Raw genomic sequence first — 25,690 nt, forward strand, 5'->3', positions numbered from 1 at the left:
CATTGCCAAAATTAGGCATATCTTGCCTCAAAACGATGCAGAGAAATTAGTCCATGCATTTGTTACTTCAAGGCTGGATTATTATAACTCCTTATTATCAGGGTGTACCAAGAAGTCAGTCAAGTCGCTTCAGCTGATTCAAAATGCTGCAGCTCGTGTACTAACCAGAGTTAGGAAAAGGGACCACATTACTCCTGTTCTGGCTGCCTTACACTGGCTCCCTGTAGAACACAGGATATAATTTAAAATGATTCTTCTCGCCTACAAAGCCCTTAATGGGCAGGCACCATCTTACCTTAAAGAACCCATTATACCCTACTGTCCTACTAGGGCATTGCGTTCCAAGAATACAGGGTTGTTGGTTGTTCCTAGAGTCTCTAAAAGTACAATGGGAGCCAGAGCCTTTTCTTATCAAGCTCCACATTTGTGGAATCAGCTTCCAGTTTGTGTTCGGGCGGCAGACACCCTATCCGTTTTTAAGAGTACGCTTAAGACCTTCCTTTTTGATAAAGCTTATAGTGATAAAATAAAATAATCGAATAAGAGTGCATTGACGTAGATATGTTGTGCCTCTTCACCTATACATTTGAGTTCTTACTCTTTCACTTAAATCCTAAAAACATAGATCTTATATTTAAAACTTTATCCAAAACCTTTCCCCTCTCTGACCTCTCGAGGTTCTATTAGAGGGTAACAGGTTGCAGAGAAGGCCTAGCCCGGCCGGGGAGTGTGGAACGTAGCCACAGACCTACTCCTCACCGCTCACCAATTCCAATTAAGGTTCCAGTGGGGACCTTTCTCCCTGCGTGTGCCTCTCCACCTCTGTTTCTTACTTCTTACTTGCTACCCTTTTCCCTCAACCTATCCTAAGGGAGTGCATGTACAGTATGTAGACACGTTAGTTTAGCTGCTATAGGCTCGGACTGTTGGGGGGGGGCACCTTACTTCATCCTTCTATCTGTTTGTACCTGTGTACTCTCATGTTCCGATTAACCCAGCTTCCCCCAAATCTCTTTTTGGTGTCTATCTACGCCGGGATCCTGAGTCGAGGCACGAGGGTGGCAAAGAGGAGGCAAATCCTGCTTTGATTGAGATAAGTATCGCTGGTGTTTTATTTTATTTGGTTGTTTAGCCCCTCATGCTATAATCATGTGTATTTTCTCCATTCCTGTTTATGTGTCTTCTCGCAATTATCACTGGCCCCATGTATCTCGTAATCGATATAACCGGCCTGCTCTCGTCTATACCACATGCTCCACTGACATCCAACATCTAGTTTCAGGCGGCCTGTGGAACTGCCAGTCAGCTGTTCCTAAGGCTGACTTCATCTCTGGCTACGCCTCCCTGCAGTCTCTGGATTTACTTGCTCTCACTGAGACCTGGATTACTCCATCCAACACATCCACCCCAGCAGCTCTCTCCACAGCATACTCCTTCTCCCATACACCCAGACCCACTGGCAGAGGAGGTGGCACTGGTCTCCTGCTCTCTCCCACATGGAGCTGTTCCCTCTTCAAGCTACCTAACTTCACTCCTTCCACCTTTGAATTCCATGCCGTCACTGTGACCCATCCTATACAACTGACCATTGTTGTTCTCTACCGTCCACCAGGCGCCTTGGGGACTTCTTGGAGGAATTAGATCATCTCCTCTCACACATCCCTGAAACTGGCCCTCCCGCTGTACTTCTCGGAGACTTCAACCTCCAGACAGGGAAGATAGACGAACTAACATCTCTGTTAACCGCCTTTGCTTTCTCACTGTCTCCGTCCCCACCAACTCATAAAGCTGGCAATGTCCTCGATCTCATATTCTCAAGGAACTGCACTACTTCTAACCTCTCTGTAAACCCGCTCCACACCTCCGATCACTTCTTCATTTCATTCTGTTCCAAACATAACAAACTAATCTCTTCTCATCCTGCACTTGTCCGTCGTAACCTCCGTTCCCTCTCCCCCTCTACCTTTGCCTCATCGGTGCTCTCAGCCCTCCCTTCCTCTGACTCGTTCCAACTCCTGCCTCCAAACTCTGCTGCAGAAACTCTCCTCTCTACTTTCTCATCCTCTCTGGACTCTCTCTGTCCTCACATCTCGGCAGGCTCGCCAGTCCCCTCCTGCTCCCTGGCTAAATGACGCACTGCGTGCTAATAGAACCGTCCTTCGGGCAGCAGAGCGGAAACGGTGGAAATCCAAACACCATGACGACCTCCTAACCCATCAGGCTCTCCTCTCCTCTTTCTCTGCTTCGATCTCTCAGGCAAAAAGCACTTTCTTTCAAGATAAGATCCAATCTTCCTATTCCAATCCTAAAAAACTATTTTCTATCTTCTCCACCCTCTTAGAACCCCCCAAAGCCCCTTCCCCCTCCTCCCTTCCGTCAAGCGACTTTGTTAACCACTTTGAAAAAAAGGTTGATGGTATTCGCTCTTCTTTTTCTGACTCACCATTACTCACCACTGGGTCACCAGACCCTCCCTTCACCCACACACTAACCTCCTTTTCCCCTCTCTCTCCAAGTGAGGTTCTTACCCTCATTACCTCTGCCCGTCCTACCACCTGTCCTCTGGACCCTATCTCTTCAAACCTCCTTCAGACTATCGCTCCTGATATTCTACCGTTTCTCACCCATTTCATCAACACTTCTCTAACTTCTGGTCACTTTCCAAACAGTCTCAAGGAGGCAAGAGTAAACCCTCTCCTGAAGAAACCCACTCTCAACCCGTCTGATGTTATAAACTACAGGCCTGTCTCTCTCCTCCCGTTCCTGTCAAAAACACTTGAACGCGCTGTCTTTAAACAACTCTCCTGTTATCTCCATCAGAACAACCTTCTGGATCCACACCAGTCTGGTTTCAAGGCAGGTCACTCCACAGAAACTGCCCTCCTTGCTGTCTCTGAGGAACTGCACACTGCCAAAGCAGCATCCCCTCTCCTCTGTCATCAAAAACACGTAGGTTTGCTATCCTGGCTCCAAGATGGTGGAATGAGCTCCCCATTGACATCAGGACCGCAGATAGCTTACACACCTTCCGGCGCAGACTGAAAACTCATCTCTTTCGACTCCACCTCGAGCGATAGAACTATTAACAAAGCACTTATATACTAACAAAGGACTGGCTTATCTAAAGCCAGTTGAGTAGCACTTGAAATGTTTAGCTCTATGAAACCTGATGTACTTTATGATTCTGTTTTCTTCAAGTTTGTATCTTGTTGGTCGAACGCACTTATTGTAAGTCGCTTTGGATAAAAATGTAATGTACTAAGCTAGATGATAAAAATGATGCCTAATGGGAAATAAATACAGGTTTTTCTTGTGTTTAAATGTGGTGTTGTTTGGCAGTGTTTCATATAATTTATAAACGTAATTGTGGTGTTAACTCAGTTAAAGACATGACGTAAAAAACAATTTCATTACAGCCTGCCTAATATCGCAAACTAATGAAAAACAAACATTTGGTGACATTATTTCAAACTTGAATCTCTCAAAGGCCACTCTTCATTAGATGATTTCATGAAGGGCCCTCTAAAGGAGGTTTTATTTGAGGTGAACATTTAGAGTGCTGCTGTGATTCCCCAATTATTATCATTTTCAAATCAGAAAGAAATAGTGTTAAATAAAGTTAAAACATACTTTTCAGGACATCCAGGTTGAGGTAGGCAGCAGCGAAGGTTGGCTCCTCAGCTGGGGGCCTCAGTGGGCTCTGAGCCCGGGGGGAGACCCTGGAGGCCGCAGAGAGTTTGGATCTGCACTTCAGAGCGGTCCAGTACGAAGGATAGATGAGACTCATCAGCTCGTCCACGCTGGAGGCTGAGCGCAGCTGCTGCTCCATGTCTGGCTTCAAGGACGAGTCCTGGAAGAGACAACACACACTGAGACACTGTGGTACTGTTACACAGCTTCAATACTCAACCAATGACTGAGAAACACTCAGTTGTTCCTGAACACATCGCTCAAACTACATCCACTGCCAGACTTATTATGGTCATTGTTCAGATCCCATTGTTGGAATGACTGTTTACATTGTTTTTTTTATCATGGCCAATACCAATTCTAGTGAAAACTGGTCACAGTACTGAAACGACCCAAAGACATCACACGAAGCACGCTGACGTACAACAGGAAACATGGAGGCCAGGGAAGCATCATGAATAAGTTGATCTGCAGTGAAAGCCAGGGGTCATGATGAGCATATGACAATCAGAATCAGAATCAGGTTTATTGCCTAAAACTATTATGAAAAACTATTTTAACATTAATATATGGAGCAATTTGCTTACATGAAATATAGATATACCCAAAAACTATGTAGAGTATAATATGACAAAATAGAATAAAATAAAATATGTGCAGTGCTGGTATGAAAAGTGGAAAGTAATGCAGATATTAAAGAGGTAGCTTGGTGTACAATGTGTATAGTGTGCATTAATGTAATGCAAAGTGTCCATCATGTGGCTGAGGGTAAGAGAGGACAAGGATGGAGATAGCGCCCCATTTATATTCCTGGCATTTTGTGAATAGCTGTCACTTCTATAGAGAGGTTAGTGTGAGTCAGCAGCAGCAATGGAGTGAATTCACTAAAACACATTTTAGAGGCCTTTTTTTAATATATTTCAGCTATATAATAATTATATTTAACCCCTTTAGAAGGGAATACATGGCCATCTGCTCTGGGAACGTCATCTCCGAGCCAGAGACCCTGGCTCATTTTAGAATCGGAAATATTTAATTGTAACAATACATGGTGGACCACTGCATTGCCAAATGGCATGGTAACAATTCATATTGTTAGGACATGGACATGGTTGGGGTCAGAGACAATGTTAATATGCTATTATGGTTGTTTTTCTTCTGAGAGTCTCTCACAGGATTGACCTACAATCTTTAAGCAGAGGTCATGTGGTTTAGCACTGGTGCGGTCGCTGGAGAGGTGACACGAGCCTCAAAAGTCAGGTTAAAGCAGTAGTTCTCAAAAGTGGGGGGGCGCAGAGGCATGACAGGGGGGGGGGGGGGGGGCGTGAGAGACTAGGAGGAAAAATGGTTATTTAAAAAAAGAAAAAAATAAATCATATTTTGAAAAATTATTGATTCGAAAATAATATGATACAGTGCAGTACTATTGCGTCTGGGTCTCTGTGTTTCATTAAAGCTCGGCTCTGTGTGTGTGTGGAACAAGCCATTTTGTGTGCGTGCACGAGCGAGAGAGAGAGTGCACCGGTATCGGCGATCGTTGTTGTTAGCTTCTGGTGCTAGCGAGCTACGCTAACGGATATAAGGAGTTTTTTCAACAACAAGGTGGAGGAGAGTCCTCTCCTGTCAGACTGAGAGGCTCAGCGAGCTAAAGGACTCTCTCAGTGTTATCTCAGTGGGTCTCAAACGTTTTGGTCACCATTAATGTAAACAATTATTTCCGAGGCACACGTTTACATGATCATTATAGTTATAAAAAAATAAGAGAATAAATTAAAAACAGGTATGAAAAATAATAAAGTTTCAAAGGGAGTGATTTGTAAAATATCCATAAAAAAAAAGTAAATCTGTTTCCAGTTCTGTTTCTTATGGGTGTTGAGAGATGTATCCATAGATCTCTTCATGTTGCTCTCAAAGTGCACCAGATTGATGCTTTCAACTTCAATATTTAAAAATCTTCCCGGGGGAGCTTGCCCCCGGACCCCCCTATGTGAGGTCCACACACTACCTATAATAATAGCACTTTACCCCTGCTTATGCCGTGAGCTGATTATCGAGCCTTCATTGTAACAGTCGCAGGTACATTGTGTATATGCGTGGGGAGTGTTGCAGTAGAACATTCCACTGTAGCGCCGGGACATTAATGGGAAACCCTAAATGTTTGAGCACTCTCTATGAAACGTCAAGCTACCCCACAGCACCCCCAAAATAAATCTCTGGCGCCGCCACTGAGCCTGACTATTTGTGTTGGGGGGCCCGACTTTTTTTTTCTCCAAAGGGGGGGTCTGACAAAAAAAGTTTGAGAACCACTGGGTTAGAGTGAGCGAGCGTTGAGAGGTTAAGAGAGAAATCATCGTTGCATTGATCTTATAGGTTTAGACATGTTGCCCTTATGGGTATCAAACCAACCCAGCGTTAGTAATATGAATATGTTCATTAAATCACTTTCCTGTCCAATTAGCCTCAGGTCCGACTAAAAATGCATCTCATCATGTGGGCGCCCTCTAGCTTCAGTCACAACCATACAGGCAAAACTAAGCAAAACGATGTATATGTATATAATACATCAATACAGGCAGAAGCAAGAGAAGCCTCAGTCTCCAGAACATAGTCTGTTACACACAGTAGTGGAGAGCAACTCAGTACATTTACTCAAGTATTGTACTTCAGTACTTCTTTGACATATATGTACTTTACTTGATAGTTTCCATTTGTTGCTATATAAATTACTTCTACTGCACTTATTCAGAGGCAAATATTGGACTTTGCACTCAGCTCCATTACAAGTAACACTTATAGTTAATTAATTTGAACATATTAAAACACATAATATGTTAATTTGGTGTAATGCACTGCTGATCTACACAGTATTGTTATTGTTATTTAAAGTATTTAAATATTGTCCACATTGACACAAAACTCTGCTCCAACTTGTGTTAAAAAAAAAACATTGAAAAGATCAATAGTGCATAATGAGTATACTAGTATACTAGAAATAGTATCAGCTGATACTATTTCTGGTCTTATTAACTTCATATTCTTATTTTTTAATAGGCCATTATGCATAAAGTAAAACATGCATTAATATGCTGTATTTTAGGCATGTGTTTATACTTTTAGTTAATTATTTGAGTACTTCTTCCATAACTGGTTACACATGCCTTCTTTTAAATAATGTCACTCTATTCTGTAAGGCAGGCATCCAACTGAATCAAATTCTGGAGGCTATAAAAGTGTATGTAAATGATACCCTATGATATAAAGTTTAATGAATTGATTTTCCTTAAATTAGTAAATAATGATTTTAAACAATACTTAATAAATTAGATTGTTCACCATTTTGATCCAAGATATCTGTTGTTATGATTGAGATCATTTTTTTTCCCAAGCAAGAAACATTTCCTTTTCCGCAAATATCAGGCACTACTAAGCGTGTTAGTTTATTTATTATTGTTTATTCTATACATGATGTTCATTTAATTTGTAAAGTGCATTCAGAATCCGAAGGGCATCGCCCCATTTATTTGAATCCCATCTTCTTAGAGCAGACCTCAGAACAAGCAAACCTGTACTTCTGACCTGACCAGCGTGTGGGGTTAATATGTGGGGATTATCCTGCTGAAGCAAATGTGTTCAATATTATGAACGTGTTTGCCACAGATCTTCTTTCCTGCAACATACTGTACTGACATCCAATGGAGAGATCCCATTCCTTTTTGTGGAGCGAGCCTTTGCTGCGCTAACGTCCGGGTTGGCTCACAGAACTACGTCATCACTGCCCCACCCTGCCTAACCGGAGGATCATGTCATGTTAGGAAGATCTGAAATCAAGCGATACCATTACATCCACCTGCTCGTTGGAACCCTTCAATAAACCATCTGTAAGAGCTGCATGTACACAGATCAGTTGGAAACCAGGTCATCGTACGAGCTGCACTACTGTCCAATGTTCAGACTCACAATACAACTAATTATTCTTCTGTGACCAGTTATCTCACTTCCTGTGCTTCAATACATACGATACATGCCATTGTGCTATTCATGATAAATGTAACATCCACACACAATAAGTCAGACAGAAACAATATGACCATGTGCTGCAAGCAAGGCCGTCTCTCTCACACATACACACACACCAGATGCAAACACACACACACAGTTTGAAACGGCCCATTGTAGTCGTATACAGCCACAAACAAACACACACAACATTTCCAACAAGAAACAATGTGTTTATTGGTGTGTTTCTAGACATGCATGATGTGTGCATGTGCTTCTGGCTGCGCATGAATATGTCCTGTCTTGGTTTCCTTTGCCTCTGTGTGTGTGTGTGTGTGTGTGTGTGTGTGTGTGTGTGTGTGTGGTGTGTGTGTGTGTGTGTGTGTTGTGTGTGTGGTGTGTGTGTGTGTGTGGTGTGTGTGTGTGTGTGTGTGTGTGTGTGTGTGTGTGTGTGTGTGTGTGTGTCTGTCCTGTGTCCATTTCCCCTCATGTTGTGTGTATCACTCTGTGTGTGCGGGATAGTGTTCACACACACACTCACGCTGTCCCTTCACGTGGGAAAAGGCGTGTCATCAGGTCAAAGAAGCCGAAACAAAGCTTTGTGAACCCAGCAGCTGTGAATAGGACTGCTGCCACCTGACAGAGGAACCCCAGCTTCCTGCCTCGACACCACACTCAGTGGACTGACATCAGATCAGTTTTATAAATACTTTACAACTGCAGTGACCACATTCAGACTGAAGCTGTGGAACATCAAACTGCTGAGATCAGTCCAGTCAAATCATTTTTATTTGGTTTGCTGTTTATTAAATAAACATTTACAGCCCACTCCGATTCCCTCTTTTTTATACAAAACTATTCATGTATCGAAATCTATTTGTAAGAATGTAAAGGTGTGTGTATTATGTTAACTCCCACTCCAGCACAAGCACCCTCCTCCAACTGCCTCACACACACACACACACACACACACTTTGCGTGGCATGAATATCAGCCTATAAGAACTGCTAATAAAAATTATAACTAATGTGCTTTCAATGAATCGTTTTACTGTGTAGGTGCAATGGTGCATATCACCATCAGCACAGGTTCTATGTGTACAAAGTGTGTGTGTGTGGTGTGTGTGTGTGTGTGTGTGTGTGTGTGTGTTGTGTGTGTGTGTGTGTGTGTGTGTGTGTGTGTGCGTGCGTGCTGTGCGTGCGTGCGTGCGTGCGTGCGTGCGTGCGTGCGTTCGTGTGTGTGTGTGTGTGTGTGTGTGTGTGTGTGTTTGGAAGGATACCTTAAGCTCAGACAGAGGGGGAAAACGAAAATAAACCAAGATTGGACAATCCGTCAAAGACATGAAAGACTTCAACCAATCTGAATAAATAACATAATAACATAAAAACTGCAATTTCCAAAATCATGGTGGACAGCTCCTCTCAGAGGCAGCTGTGTTTAGCTCATTTCAGTAAATGAACTCACACATTGAAATAATGATGTTGTGCTTTGAGCTTATCTGGTTTGACCAAGGAGCACCATTTTTCAACGTATACACCTTATATTCATCCAGCCAAGAATCATAGTAAAAAAAAAACACACTCAAAATCTGCGGCATGAAGCAATTGTTCAAAGGTCATGTCTACAACTGCCGTTTTGTGTTAGTTTTATGTTTCTCTTTCTGTCACGGACTGTTCAGACTGTCTTGGATTGCATTTAATTAACATTCCAGCTAGATGCTATACTTATCCACATGACAGTCCTTATTTCATTAACAGGGCGATGCCAAGAAAAAGACAAGAACAAAGTTCATCAGGATAATATTTTTACATCCATCAATAATTGGCAGTCGATGGTGAATATGTGTCCCAAGGTAAGAGCTTATTAAACATATCACTTAATACCTCATAGTGGAATTACACTGTGACGCCCAGCAGGACATCTGTGAGGTGATTAGTCTGCAAACAACACCAGCGTTGTGTCGGAATTACTATCAGGAGTTTCGGATCAGGAGAGCCACAAAGCTGGAGGTGAACTCTGAACACAGATGGTAAAACACTCAGACAAAGTAGACGTGGAAAACTCTCACACACACATCACATCAAAGAAAGAACATCCGACATGCATATTAACACATGGTGTAAACTTTCAAACACACTTTAACAGAGAGTGTGTCATGTCTATATGCAACACACTATACTGTCAGACGTCCCTGTGTGTGTGTGTGTGTGTGTGTGTGTGTGTGTGCGTGTGTGTGTGTGTGTGTGTGTGTGTGTGTGTGTGTGTGTGTGTGTGTGTGTGTGGTGTGTTGTGTGTGTGTGTGTGTGTGTGTGTTGTGGTGTGTGTGTTGTGTGTGTGTGTGTGTGTGTGTGTGTGTGTGTGTGTGTGTGTCTGAGTTTTGCAGAACCAGAACCCCGCCAACCCTCTGACCGATTTGCTTCCTGTTTGGGTGAATGTTGCTGAGCACTACAGAAGGGCATCCCCACGCGTTGTGTTATTTGGGTCAGCGTTTCTGTAGAAAACTGCTCAAATCCGATCAGACCGGCCGGACTTGTTAAGAACGTGTTCTACATGCACATCAAAGTCCACACAACAGTGCACACAAACCCCCTAACCACCAATTAGAGATGGTTTCTGCCCAAAAATATGCAGGCTGGATATTGTGTTTTGCATGTTACTACTTCCATTACATTTTAATGTCCCTTCTTTCTCTGGGGGGGGGGGGGGGTGGTGTAGTTTAGTAGTGGCTGAATAATTTATAATGTAGAATGACAGCAAGGATATGACCCGCCCTACTCTGCTTCTGATTGGCTAGTACAAAGAAAAAATCAGCAGCAGAAATGAAAAACTGCCAGAGAGGAATTCAACACCTCAACACAGAATGTTAATTGAACTCTTTCTGCAGAGTTGGTTATATATAACCTTATTAAGTATTAACTCTATTTGGAGTTTAACTCATTCCCATGTGAACAGCATTTCTGCATTTTTAGCATTTCTGAATTACCAAAATGAGTGGAAAAATAAAGTTATCCAAAAATAAAGAATTTATGTTGGTAAAAACTAGTGCTGTCAAAAATTATTGCGTTAAACGGCGGTAATTAATTTTTTTAATTAATTGCGTTAAAATATTTAACGCATTTAACGCATGTGCAGAATGGCCCGCCCCATATGTGCCACCAGTGGCAGCGCCAGGGTATGGATGGGGTAGGCCTACACCCATACCAAGAAATGGCTTAGCCCCACCATGAAAAATGATGTTAAAGTAAGCAAAATAAAGTCTGCCAACTGTAAACTTCACAATGTACATTTTTCATTTAGGGACTGAAAGGAACCGGCTGCCCCAACTCGATTGTTCAATCTGACCATTGATTGACAGTTTTTAGAATGACCTGCTCCATATCTGGGGATAAGATACTGTTTGATGAATGTTGACATGTCTCTAATATTGATTGAGTTATAGCAGGTAACACAGATAAAGAATCAGTGGCCAAGGGGCTACTGTGAGAGATGTAAGTCCAAAATGGAATACTGAAGAAGCTGACCTGTGAGTAATGTTTCAACTAATGTTTCAACAGGTATTAAAGTAACTGAGGTTTGAAATGTAGAAAGAACATATTTACAGTTAAAGCTAAAACATAGTAATGTAATGATACACAATGTAATTTAGACAACATCATGTAACTAGCCTGGTAAAGAAGTAAGAGCCATAGACTTTATTGTTTAGGTCATTATGGGGATATACATTTCATCTACCTTTATAATAGAAAGACATTTGATGACAGTTTGTTGGAATTCTGTATTCATTTTTTCAGCGGGATAATATCTAAGCACTGACGGGTAAAAGCAGTATCACCAGGAAGCCATTCACTTTGTTAGTATCGTGATTTTGGTTGTTTTTGAATCCATAACATTAGTGTGTTTCTTTACCAGAAACATTAGCAGTTCAAATCATATTTAGATTTTTAATGGGATCTCAAGGATTTCATTTAAAAATAAACACGGATGCTTGTCAGAAATTCAGAGCTATTGAAATATATTATTTAGTTTACCTAAAGATGTTGGGGTTCTTATTTAGTTGGCACAGTCCAAGTATTAAGATTCTGAAGCTGCACAATTAATTTGGAAAACCTGTTCACAGACGTCTGTTGTTTTAAGACACCCCACCAACAGGCTCCAAGTGGCCACGCAGTGGTGGGTCAAACAGCTGAGGGCCCCAGAGCCCGGAGTGTAGGCTTGAGGGATTTGTATCAGATTTCTCCACACAGGTTGTTGACGCCAAAAGGGGGACCCGAGACGCAGGAGGCTGAAGGTCATCAGGACAAAGTGGATCAATCCCAGGCTCTCCGGCCCCGACCGAGTGACCCAGCGGATCTCTCAGGCCGTCCGCATAGGAGAAAAGGGGGACAGCTCGTACCACGGGAGCCAGTGTGCGGCGGGGAAACCACCTGCTAGGACCAGGGGACGACATCAAGACGGATCTGGGTCTCGTCATGGAGGTCAACACGGATGCTGTCATCAGCGGACTGGAGGAGAAGGACCTTGAGGACATCCATGCAGCAGACGACTTGGAAGCGGCTGGCAGTGGGCTGGGGGACTTGTCGAGGCAGCAGAGGAGTTCTACTTCTCTCTGATCAGTTTCCACCCGTGAAGGGAAAGCCGCATCTCCGCCTCCCTATCAGCTGTCGTTGTGGGCTATTCCTTCTGGGGGGGGCGGGCAGGCGGGCTGATGATTCACCACCAGGAGACTGCTTCTTAGCACTCAGCTGCCTCCCCATGGTTCCTTCACTGCCATGGGAAGTGATGTTCTGTTCCTTCACGATTTCAAGTACTTTGGATCTCAGTTTCTGATGGATTTATACGATATTGGGGGACAGATACAGTAGATATGTTTCAAGTGCCTTGTGTAAGTTGCACTCTTTTAAAAGAGTGCAAAAGGGGGATTGCAGCATCTGATATTTAAGAAGTGTGTTACATTTGAAATGGCAGAAAGTCTTGTTGCAATTTACAGATATTAAAAGAGGTCCCTTGAGTTTCTCTGGTAATTATCAATAGTAGCAGTTAAGTGAATACTGTTCAAACAATACTTGTGTTTGTGTTTTATATTGATTTCTCTGTTTTATCCTTACATAAAGGTGAGGACTAAAATGGCTCTAAACAAGGGCTGTTTAGAGTAACAGGGTTTTATTGCCCTGTGGGGGAGGTGTAGGCATGCAGGACAGGGTGCTAGGTGGGGGGAAGAGTATATTCTGCTTAAGATCTCTAGCATGTCATGTTTCAGGGAAGTCTACATATCTTGAATAGTATATGTGTGGGTTTAATTACTTTGTATTCTGTGTAACCAGAAGTTGGAGATATGAGAGATGAAATATTTGTTATCTTAAATATCCTTTAAGACACATCTGAGGTCTCTGGAATGTGGGGGGTGTGTGTGTGTGTGTGTGTGGAGGCTGAGTAAACTCCACCCCTTCCTGTTTCTGTTGGTATGAAAGCCTATTCAGCTTTTTGTTCTGCCTCTCTCTTCTCGCGCCGCCCGGACCGGAAGGTCGTGGCAGCCCGTGAACACGGGCCAGGAGTAAGCATACTCCTGACATTACGCATATGATATGATATGGCTTTGTATGGTAATGTATTGATTGTATTGCATTGTTGTATTACCATTAAAATAGATTATTGTTTTAACGGATACTTGTATGTTCTGGATTCCTTCCTGTATGATAACCAGCTCAAAAAATACAATTGTTAAGGGGATGCAGACCAGAGAAAGACTTTCGTCTTGTTTACATCAGGGTCCCCCATTTCCAATTCATCATATCATTTAAGACATATAAGACATATTTGACATACAGATGGCTTATTTACAATTTACATACAGGTGTTTTTTTACATACAGATTGCTTATTTACAATTTTCATTTTAGATTTCGTTCTAATACATCCTAACCGGACATTTAAGACATACCAAGTCTACAGATATACAGTTAGTAACATAGTCTAGAAATGCGAGTATATACATAGAGGGGGGGGGGGGAGCTGTCCATTGGACGACCGGTTGAGATTTGTACCATTACCGGGGTCAGTTTTGCAATGATCTCCCCCGAAGGCGCTCTTTAAGAGAGGTTTTGAAGGTAAGTAAAGTTTTACATTCCTTTACAGTTGTGGGAAGAGCATTCCACCTTGATGTGGCATAATTTCGAAACGTGTATTCCCCCTTTTTTGTGCCAAATCTGGGTTTCACATGATTTGTGGAGCTCCCTCTGGTGTTATGATCATGGTATTCCTTGACCTTTGGGAAGAACTTTGACATGTACATGGGTACCATAGAGGTGTAGTGGATCTTGTAGACCAGGCCCATTGCAAGTAGCTGTACTCTGTCGTCTACTATAAGCCATCCTAGGTTGTCAAAGTGGGCAGAGGTGAGGTGGGTTCTAGATGAAAGGTCAAGCAGTAGTCTGACCAGTTTATTTTGCGATGTTTGAAGATGTTGCAGGAAGTCCCGACGGAGAATACTTTTGCTGTAGTACAGGGGTGCACATAACTGGTACTCAGGTTATGTGCGTAATCTGAAATGTGTACCGTCACTTGTGTCACAAAGTGCATTTGCGTACCGACGTACTTGTGAAGCTTTTCCAGAAGGCGGTTAGATCACCGGACGACAGAGTCGGTCTCCGTGTGCACAGACAGGGCTGCTGTTAACGTCGGTCTGGACAACGGACTTGTGCCAAAACTACCCAACCGGCTGCGGAGGGAGACTCCCCTTCACTGGAGAACTGCGCTAAAACAGCTGATCACAACCTTCACACTCTGTTGTCACGAAGTACTCCACTAGCCCCCCCCTGTTGACTTTCCTGAAGTACTCTCCCGTTGATAGAAATCAACACGTAATGAATTAAGACCCCACGGTTTGATGATTGATAGGTGTGTGGGTTGTCTTTCATGTTGACACACAGAAAGATGTTATAAACATAGATTCTGTATGTTAAATGGATATATCCGCTAGGGCTGAACGATTAATCGATTTTAAATCGAAATCGCGATTCGAGATGATGCGATTATCAAATCGCAAAGCCTGCGATTTTTTTAAACTTTTTTTTTTTTTTCTTGTGTGTCAGTCATCCACACCAATCAGAAGTGCTGTGCTCCACATGTACCAGCCATTGTTAATCAATCAGAAGTGGCCCATGATAGAAGGTGATAGACAGATTGATCCAATCACCTGCCAAGTGCTTTTGAAAGTGCCTGCCCTTTCCAAATGGCTTCCAATGGAGCTTTCCTAGATAGTTTGGTGAAACAAACCATCTGAGTCAGGTTAGTGATGCTCCATCACATGTTCTACATCTAAAAGGGTGAATCTTTAACTGAAGCTTGACTTTAAAGCAACCCAACGGAAGTTTCATGTAAGTGTAGTTCTTTCACTCGTAGCTCGGGCTGCTAGAGACAGGAGTATGTTGATACGACCTTCCTAGCCGGAGTTATGGCCGCATTTTACAATAAACTTCCATTGGCTCGCTTAAAAATAAATATCGCAATTCGAATCGCAATCGCAATATTTGTCAGAAAAATCGCAATTCGATTTTTTTTTTCCCAAAATCGTGCAGCCCTAATATCCACCTTCTTTCATTTATATTCCCATTCCCACAACAATATACATAAAGAAATGGCATATTTTGGACATAGTTCGAATGGTGATTAATCATGATTAATACATTTTTAAGCTGTGATTAATCTGATTAAAAATTGTAATCGTTTGACAGCCCTAGTAAAAACACATCATTTTAAAACATGTGCACCACATAAGCGTTGTAAAACACATTAAACATGCGATTTAACAATGATCTCTCAAATGCGTATTTAAGGGGTCTAAATGAAGCAAGCTGTCTGATACAAATCACTGCATTGTTATTACTTAGCTTTACACAGTACGCATTAAGCTGTTCAGAGTACAGGACGTCAACAGTTCAACCGTTAATGAAAGCAGGCTGTTAATCTGATGAATTTATATTTATAATCTTACATATGTTCCTAAACACAGGTACGTCATAGGATGGTCCATTGGCTGCGTACTCGTTGCTTTGGTTGGTGGAGCAGTTTAGGGTTAGGCTTGCAAGTCATGTGTAAGAATGTAAGAATATCAGAGTGAGCCAATCAGAGGCAGAGAAGGGAGGGTCATGCCTTCACTGTTACTGTATACGACATCATAATAATATGTCAAACAGAGTATTGGACTTATATGTAGCACGTTTAGGCAGGCTGGCTGATTCAGCTGCAAGCACTAACTAACTACTAACTAACTACCAACTAACTACCAACTAACTACCAACTAACTGCCTTGGCAAGCAGAGAACTTTAACGAGCTGCAATACTGTCCCATTTAGACTTGAAAGGTATCACTCCATATGCTATTACTATTTGGAGGTTGTGTGATAGCGGTTTGTTGAACTTGTTGTAAGTCGCTTTGGAAAAAAGTCAACTTATGAAATGTAATGTTTTGTAATATGCATCATGTGACCAAAATCACGACTCCTGATGAATGCTAATATTGCTCAGTATCCGCTTTAGGTGCATTGCTTCTTTGTTCACTTTAACTTCAGACAGTGATTTATTGTTGATGTTGTGTTTATAGCTTGACTTCCTGAGTCTCTGCATGTCCTCTTCTGGATGCTGACCAGCGTCACAGCTGTCATTCTTCACCCCCCACGTTCTGTACGGGCTTTCATACTGGTGACCTCACATTAATATACCTCCTAGGCCACCTCTTCAAAACTTCTTGTTTCCATGTCCAAGTGAAACGGAACATTTGAAATCTTCTCTGAAATCAGAGCTGAGAGTAACAGTGAGTTAAAAGCATGTGAGGTCAGTGTCTGCGGCTTTTCTCTGCTCAGCAAACCACTCGCCTGGTGGTCTCAGCGAGTCAGTAGTTTGTGTTTTCCTTCCCTTTCTCTGTCTGTTTGATTTACAAATTCATCATGGCTGTGTGTTTGTTTAACAAACAAGTATTTGATCGTGTGTGTACCCTGACACAGAGACACACATACAAACACACACACACACAACAGTTTACACCGGCACAGCCAATGTGTAACCACAGAATGCTCTGATTTCCTTCTCTGCATCATGAAATGTTTACAACGCGGAACTGCTTCAGACTTTAAATGTCTTACAACAGTAAACAGTGAGTGGCTCACACACAGGCCAGCAGCCATCAGTCTGACGAGGTCAGAGAGCCTCATCTCTGGCATCAGCAGAGAGCTAACGGCTCCGTGTGAAGGAAGGTGGTGGATATGTTCCCAGTTGTTGGTGATAATTAAGATATCCTTACTCGAGCACTACTATCAGGACGAAACATCATCGCAGACATCAAAACCCAATGGGCAGTGGTGTTGATCCCTCGCACCTGCGGTCTACACTTGGAAGTGTTCTTGGGCAACACATTAAACCACCAAACTGCTCCAGATGGCCGTTTCTTGCATGTTGCAATGTTTCATGAAAGTAGCTGTGTCTCCATGTCGGAGCATGACGTCCCTGTTCTTATTTCTGCCCGACAAAGTCTCTGATCACTAAACTGTATCGAACCAGAAACACAGGGATGACAAAACTGGATGGTGATTCAGTGATCGGAAACCAGGATTGGATTATTGGATTATTTGAATCACTATTACGACATTGATTTTCTGATGACACTGCAAATATGAGCTCAAATCCACGTATCTGCAATGCTACCATTTGGCCAAGTACAGTCTACAAAGGTCGAATCTTGCTTTAAAATGTGTCTCCTATCAAAATGGTATCTATGATTTAGACTAAATCTACAACTTATATAAATCTGTGTTTCCACTGTCCACACAGATCCCATCGATCTGTCTGAAGGGCAGAAGCCTCTGAAGGCTGCATTAGACAGTCTGATACTGATGGAGAGTGTCAGGCTACAAACAACAAGGTGTATGTGGATGGAGGACTCAAACGTGAGTTGAGGTCAGGCTGCCCAATCGCAGCGTCCACTGCCTAGTAAGCCGGTTCGACACCCTAGCCAGCCGAACATTTCTGGCAAGTGTGGGTTTTTGACATGCATGGAGTGAGACTTTGTGGTCTTGAGATACTAGGACATTCATGCGTAGCTCAATGCACACCGTTTAACTGAATATCATGCTTTGTTAAATTAATGAAGAGTTAATTGACAGTGGTAAAATAACCTTTCGAACCACAACGGTGCATGAGTGCGTCATAGGTTTGCTCCGGTACTTTAATAGAAAGCACTATGCCCGTAGTGCAGACAAAGCGAGTGCTGGCGTTGATCTCTCTGATTACAATGAGAGGAGCATTGAGAGAGGCTGTGGGTTGAGAGCTAGGGGGTAACTGGGTCAATGGACACATTATACGTTCTTTAAGCATGATTATCCACCGAATCAAAGTAAGACCAAGAAAACTAACTGCTGTGACCGAGTACAGCTCAAATGCATAAAACTGATTGTGTCTGAAGTGGCCCACTGTGTGAGACTCTGAAGCTGGGGACAGGTCAGGTGGCCGTTCCACATTTACAGTGTGGGTTGTGATGGAGCTGATCTAAGGATAGTTGCTGGTTGATTGTAAGTCCTGGCACTAAGAGGACCTGAGTGGGACTCGTCCACTTATAGACACACTTACAAGTGTTCACGTTAAGACGGATGGATTTACAGTAGATACCCACACCATACAGACAACTTTATGAGAAAGAAATCATCTTTTATCTATTACAAATACAGATTTATATTATCAAGTATAAATTAGTATTGATATTGGCTGAAATGTAACATGATAATGTAATTCATTTTCAGGCTTCGCCAAGTCTTAAAGATCTCCGATCATGCTATATTATGGGTCTCAGATATATAATAATATATAAAAACATGTGTATGATGTGTTTAGCTCAAAATACCAAACAGATCATGCATTTTAGACATCCCTCATACCCCTCTATTCCAGCCCTGTTAGAGAATGGCTGATTCTGGGGGGGGGGAGCTTGTGCCTGCTCAGAATTCTACGAGATACAGCTAAATGCTGCCATGATTAAATGCCATATCATGTTCCAAACCACATCAAGGATTATTTCTGAAACAGTATGGAGCTCAAACGCTTATTTTCTTGCGGGTTTACCACAAGGTGAGTTCCTTTTTTTATTTCCTGCTTTTTTACACTTGCTCTCTCCAGTACAGGTTAGCTCTGAGTGTTAGCGATGCTTGCTAATGTAAACAAAGACCATATTACGTCCAGAACACATTGTGTAAAAGTGTCTGCTCCGTGCAGCAGATGAGTCAGATTTCACTTTTAAGGGAGACAACACGATAGTGGAGGATTTAGCACCAGAGCTACAAGCTAAAGTGCATATAAAGCTAAAGCTGAGTATGCTAAACTACAACAAGATGAACATATTTGACCGTGATTTAATTGTAATACACGTTTCAAAATGATGCCGACGTAACAACATACTGATACTGGTTAGTAAAAACCATGAATTAATGCTCTGACAAGTCTGCAGACAAGACGGCAGAGAAAAACCTTTTAGAATGCGTGTTGTCTGAATGGAGCTTGGCTGAGCTAACGTTATATATGCTCCGACCGTCCACACTCACAACAACGGCCTACAGACATAAATAAACCAGCGACTGTATTCTCAATGACACAGACAGTCTGTGGTTTGTACTTGTTTAACTTTTGTCTAGTTTCTGAACAGAGATGAGGAGCTGTGAGCTCTGAGTGCTAACAGCTGACAGCTGTGTTGGTTTTCTGTGGTTCACATTGAAGATGACATCACGGCTCCGCCTACACTGCGTTACTATAGTTACTGCCCCAGTTCCTAAACTGTAATGGAAATGCAGTATAAAGTGAGCCTGGCCTACCAAGGCCTAACTATACCGTACTAAGCCGTGCCAGGCCCTGCAGTGGAAATGCGCCATAACAGTGTTCTTGAGGAAGCAGTGATGGTTGGCTTGCCTACATGCTTCATTAAAGGCCAAGACATAAATGAAACATTGTTAATATCATCCATGCTTCTATTAAGAGCCTATTTTCTCTGACAGCCACCCAGAGCTCTGGGATCATCGGGGGGGGGGGGGACTCACTGTCCCAGGTCAGAACCAAACGCACAGAAGCAGCTTTTAGCATTTATGCTCCACAGATCTGGAATAAACTTCCAGAACATCTGAAGTCTATGCATCGATCCTAAGTTATTAAACCTTAAAAACCTTTCTATTCACCAATAGCTCATACCAATGAGCTTTTACAGAGGTCATTTAACAACATTTGGTATTATTCAGAACTTCTGCACCACTTGCAGCGTTTTAAAACGATCATTTCTTATACGTTCATTGTCTTTTATGAATCGCTTTATTTTCAGTTGTTTTAGTTATTGTTTCATTGTGTATGAAATGTGCTATATAAATGAACTACCTTAACCTTAGAATGCATGCACCATGTGTAGGTCAAGACAGGAGCAGATTTAAAATGAAAACTATGCCTATGCATTACTCTTAAATGTTATTACTAGGAGTGAAGGAATGTAAATACAACTTAAAATATATAACTTCCTGTGCAATGTTTTCACAAAACAAATTGTTAACCTGCATGTTTTTCGGTAGAAAGGCTGCCTCTCGGCCTCTCGGCCTCTCGGCTCTGACAGCCGCACTTCATTATGCATTCTATCCTCGTTGACCCTTTTCACCTTCAATTCACTCACATTCACACTCCCATCCAACCCCCTTCCATTCAGGGCACACAGCCTCAAACACAGTGTGTCAAGTGGTGAGGTCTGCAGGTCAGTCTTTGGAGGGTCCTCCACCAACAGGTTACCTTCAGATGTCAAAACACTTTGAATAAGCCTCTCATACCGAGAGCATCAAGAGTCAAAAAGCTTGGCATTAAAAGCGGTTGCAAACAAAGAGTCCCAAAGGACTAAATCACACGGGGGGTATTACAAAATGTTTTAAGAAAAACATTTGCATGAATGTGAAAGGGAATATATAGTGCAACAAGGAATACACACTCCTACTTTTTATATAATAGTTCGAGAGAAGTATAAATAAAACAAAATGATATATTTTTATTACAACATATTGGTTAGAGAATTGATGGAGTGAGGTCAGGCAGGGGAGGATATATTCAGAGAGATGGACATGGGAAAGAGAGGGGAGGGATGAAGAAAAAGGGTTTTATAAGCTTAGATTAGTTTGATCAGTGTTTAACCCTGACAGATGTCAAGATAAGAAATATGAGTTACTCCCTCCAGACTAAAATAAATCAACCCAAGCTCCTCTAATCTCTTCTGTGACAAGTATGTACAAAAGGACCCTTTAAAGAGGCCTTATTCTACACACCATGTCCACCTACTTGAATCTGAAGGAACATTGTACAGTGTGATATTTGTAGTCACATATCTCAACACTCAAGAGGAGCGGAGAGACTGAGCTGGACGGTCCAAAGAGAAATTACAAAAGTTCCTTGGAAATAATTGATAATTACACACCACATTCTTCTGCAGACTCCAGGGGGTTGTGTAATATGGGTGAGAGATACTGTAAAGACAGGCATAAGGGAAAAGAGAGCGAGAGATGGGGTGAAGCAGTATAAATAGAAACTGAGATGAGAAATGATGTGGTGACTGGGTCAGGATAAAGGCTACAGAAAGTGAAAAAGCATTGATATTGCTCTATTCCTCATCCTTATCATGATGAAGTAAGAGGTATGGAGCAACAGAAACCGAGTGTGAGAGAGACATGCTGGCATTCTGACGGGGGTTTCACCACATCCATCTGTCTGCAGAGTCAGGGGTCATGTGCAGATTAAATGAGGGTTGTAACTTTCTGGCAAGCTGCAGTGCCCAGCTAGAAACCATTATCACTTCAAATCATTGCATTTCAGAGAAAACAGTTATAGTGGACTGTTTCATTCCAGCTTGTACAATACAAAGTAGTACTGGAGGGAAAACATCTAATGTACATGTTCATCCTTGAAACATAACACAGTGTTTCTGTGCACTGAGAAGGAAAAGCTATTTGTTTATGTAGAAACATGAGTTTTAAAAGAGTTCTACAAAAAGACCTTTAAAGTTGCATGTTTTGACATATTTACTGGAAGTCATGCTATTGTGTTTGACATTAATGAATGTGTTTTTCCTACCTTCTTAGGGGCCATTGTTTTTCCATTATATACCTGCAATACAAACCTCATTAATTAGACGACTGAAGTGGAAACCAATGGCTACATAGTTGTAGAAAGACGGCTATCATGTACTGATGTGCTGTAATGTGGAGTTCCATCAAGTAAAAGTAATTAGTACTTAAGAGAACAAATCATGAAAAAACCCTGTTAGTTATTACCTCCAACTAAGATTGTCCACGTAACATACAGTAGTCATCTGAGATGCAAAAGGCTTTAAAGCCCAAAGTGCAGACAAGGAACGGCGAAGAACAACACTGGAAAAATGTTGAAACACATGCTAACGCTTCCCTGGCAACTAGTCTTCATATAACCAATGAATGATATATGTAATGTTAAAATGGTAGCTTGTATCAACTAATCAAAAAATAATTAGCTAACTCTACAGCTCCTCTCAGTTATATTGTGCATATTAGCATCTATTAGCTCATTGTTTGCAACGTTAGTATTTGGTTAGTCAACTCTTTCAACAAAGCTTTCATAACTGACTGTACGCTCTTTCTGTCCTGCTCAGAAGAGCACGCAAAGGAAATAACTGATTTACTCCCAACTGGTGAACATAGCAGAACATTTAGCAGCTATAAGATATTACACCAGGTAATGGAGGTGGTGGTTTAACGGTGTTAAAATAGTGGAAATACTCGACTCACAATTATTAGGTTGCCAGAAACACAACTATAAATAAATACTGATGTTGGCCCATGTCTGCTGGACATGTACAGAGGGCTGCTGTTTGCGAGCATGTGTTATATGGTGATAATATGGCAATGCCGTGTTTGCCATGGGCAGCTGCCCACAAATGGCCAAAAGATCAATTAATGCAGGTAAAAACGCCACAAAATAATAAAACCTGTCTCCTACAAATGAAGTCTTGATATGATTGACCGGTAACATTTGATTCCACTTCAGGTTGAAACTAGAGATGTTCCGATCCGATCACGTGATCGGGGATCGGAGCCGATCACGTGATTTTAAAAAAATCGGGGATCGGGAGAATAAAATCGGGGAACGGGATTTTTTTTTTTTTTTTTATAATTTTTTTTTTTTTTTATTTAATGTTACAAAACAAAAATGACCATGTTCACGTCTTAAAGTCATCCTGAGGACTTAGTTTTGGTTTAAAATTACACAACATCATGTATGTGTTGCTTTCTTTGGGCTTGTTTTCATAGACCTGGTTGCTTATTTTTCTCAAATCTGGCAACAGAGTGGGCGCAGTGTCTAATAGTAGCAGTAAGCTAACGAGAGGCTACGTTCAGCTGGTGACTCGGGAGTCGGGACAGAGAAAATGTCAGGAGTTTGGAAGTATTATAAAATTGAAAGCGAAGGCAGTGTAACAGCCAGATGCAATGTTTGCAAGGCAGAGGTTCCACGTGGTGGAAAGAACAGAGCTAAGTTCAGCACGAGCAATCTAATACGCTACCTGAGAAACAAACACCAACAACAACACGGCGAGTACACAGCGGCCACTCAGGTAACGGCACTGAAACAACCGACACTTTCAGAGACTTTTAAAAGGAAAGAGAAACTGCCCCAGAACAGTGAAAAGGCCAACACAATAACAGCCAAGATAGCTGAATTCATCGCGTTGGATGACCAGCCGTTATCTGTTATCTGTTACCTTTTTGTTCTCTTAATGCATTGCATAAAGATCGGATCGGGAAAAATCGGTATCGGCAGATTGTCAAAATCAAATGATCGGAATCGGATCGGGAGCAAAAAAAGGTGATCGGGACATCCCTAGTTGAAACGTGACCTTTCACTACCGGAGCAATACAATGCACAGAGGAGGTTAGGGTGAATGGTAAAGTGTACAAAACACAAGAGTTTGCCACAAAAGGTCATGGTTAATGTTGTCCACTCTGAATCAAGACACCATTGAGTTTTCAATGTTATGCTTAGCACAATCTGTCCCTGGTGTGATTTGACTTGCTTGAAAATAGCCATGAACTTTAAGATTGCTCTATTTACCCGACAATGGACAATGAAAACAAATTGTCAAACTCCTGCAGTGAAGAGTTTAAGATGCTCTAATACAGAGCCAGTACTCTGTCTGGAACTTCAAGCAGAATATTGCCTAAAGTACAATTATTAACAACTACTGTTGTTTCAAAAGACTATTTGATGCAAGATTGGTAGGTTGATATAGCTTGCTCTTGGTAAAACCATAAGCAATGAAGCAAAAACTGTCCTGGAGCAGATCCCACAGGTCAAAGAGAAAAATGAGACATGGAAAGCCAACGAAAACATGGAGGAAAAGTAGAAGACAAGTTGGAAGACAAATAGCACTGAACGAGCTTCATCAGAGAGGTTCACTGGGGACTTTTCTTTAATAACAAGCCAGAGGCAGAAAGTTAAACGATTCAAGGAGGGTCGAGGCTGGGACATGGACTGATTCTTTGTTGATTCAGTGTTCAGGTTGATGTGTTACATACAGTGCCTTCAGTACTTATCAGAACCCCAAAATCATTTCCTCAACACCGAAATCAAGGTTCAAGGTTCAAGGTTCAAGGCTTTTATTGATCATACGAACATAGATACAGTGTAGTTATGATGATGAAAATCGTAGGTCACAGGCTCCTCCAACAGTGCAACACAATACAACTGAAAGAAATAGTGCAAGTAAATAGTAAATACAAAAAGAAAAATAGTAAAAAAGTGAAATAGTGCAATAGTGCAATAGTGCAATAAGAGTCTATATACAAGTGATTGGAATATGACATATTAGATAAATAATTTCTAAATTGCAGCCAGATGAATGTTATGGATGTTGTTTCAAAGTGCAGGTGTTTAACAGTCTTATGGCCTGTGGGATGAAACGTTGGGTTACGTATTATAACCCTTGTATAATTAGCAGAGGCGGAGCCCTCTACTCAGGGCACTGTCTGTCCTATATCGCTCGCTGAAGAGAGGTTTAGGATGATAGTCAGGAGGCGAGGCCTCCTTTTATACGGTGAGATGCACGCGCATTCAGGTAGGCCCGCCCCGGGGCCGGCTACGTCTATAGAAGTCTCAGTAGATAGATAGATTCAACTTATTGTCATTACACAGTACCATGTAACGAAACGGTTTCTCTGCATTTGACCCATCCTAGTGTTAGGAGCAGTGGGCTGCCATTATGTACGGCGCCCGGGGAGCCGTGTAGGGAACGGTGCCTTGCTCAGGGACACCTCGGTAGCACTTGGTCTTTCGGGGACTTGAACTGTTGACCTTCCAGTTGCCAAGCCAAGTCCCTATGGACTTCACCACCACCGCCCTATTAGGTGAATGCTTGCATAGAGGGTAGTACCCATAGAGTCCAGTAGAGGGTGGAGCCTGTGAGAGATATAACTGTCCCTGAATCTGGTGGTTTTAGTCCTGATGCTGCGGTAACACCTGCCAGACGGCAGCAGACAGAACAGTTTGTGGCTGGGGTGATGGCGGTTTTTTATAATCCTGAGGGCTTTCTTCCTGAGCCGCTGGGAGTAGAGGTCCTCCATGGATGGCAGCTCCGTCCTGGTGATGTTCTGTGCAGTTTTCACCACCCTCTGTAAAGCCTTACGATTGAGGGGCAGCTGCTGTACCAGGCCGTGATGCAGCCAGTCAGGATGCTCTCTATGGAGCACCTGTAGAAGGTCAGGATCCTCTCTATGGAGCACCTGGAGAAGGTCAGGATGCTCTCTATGGGGCACCTGTAGAAGTTGCAGAGTATCTTGGAGTCCATGTTGAACCTCCTCCGCCTGCGGAGGAAGAAGAGCTGCTTTTGAGCTGTTTTGGTGATGGTGTTAGTGTGAAGAGTCCATGTCAGGTCCTCAGTGATGAGTCCATGTCAGGTCCTCAGTGATGAGTCTATGTCAGGTCCT

General features: G+C 42.2%; 1 protein-coding gene across 1 annotated transcript in view; it reads right to left on the reverse strand.

Annotated features, from left to right (window-relative positions):
- Positions 1-25,690, reverse strand: part of LOC117451913 (vascular endothelial growth factor C-like) — a 50,962-nt gene that overhangs the window by 17,836 nt on the left and 7,436 nt on the right. The window contains exon 2 of the mRNA XM_071203056.1: positions 3,631-3,850. Coding sequence (XP_071059157.1) covers positions 3,631-3,850 — 220 coding nt within the window. The remainder of the gene's footprint in view (positions 1-3,630; positions 3,851-25,690) is intronic.

The sequence above is a fragment of the Pseudochaenichthys georgianus genome, chromosome 1 (genome assembly GCF_902827115.2).
Source record: "Pseudochaenichthys georgianus chromosome 1, fPseGeo1.2, whole genome shotgun sequence".
Lineage (NCBI taxonomy): Eukaryota > Metazoa > Chordata > Actinopteri > Perciformes > Channichthyidae > Pseudochaenichthys > Pseudochaenichthys georgianus.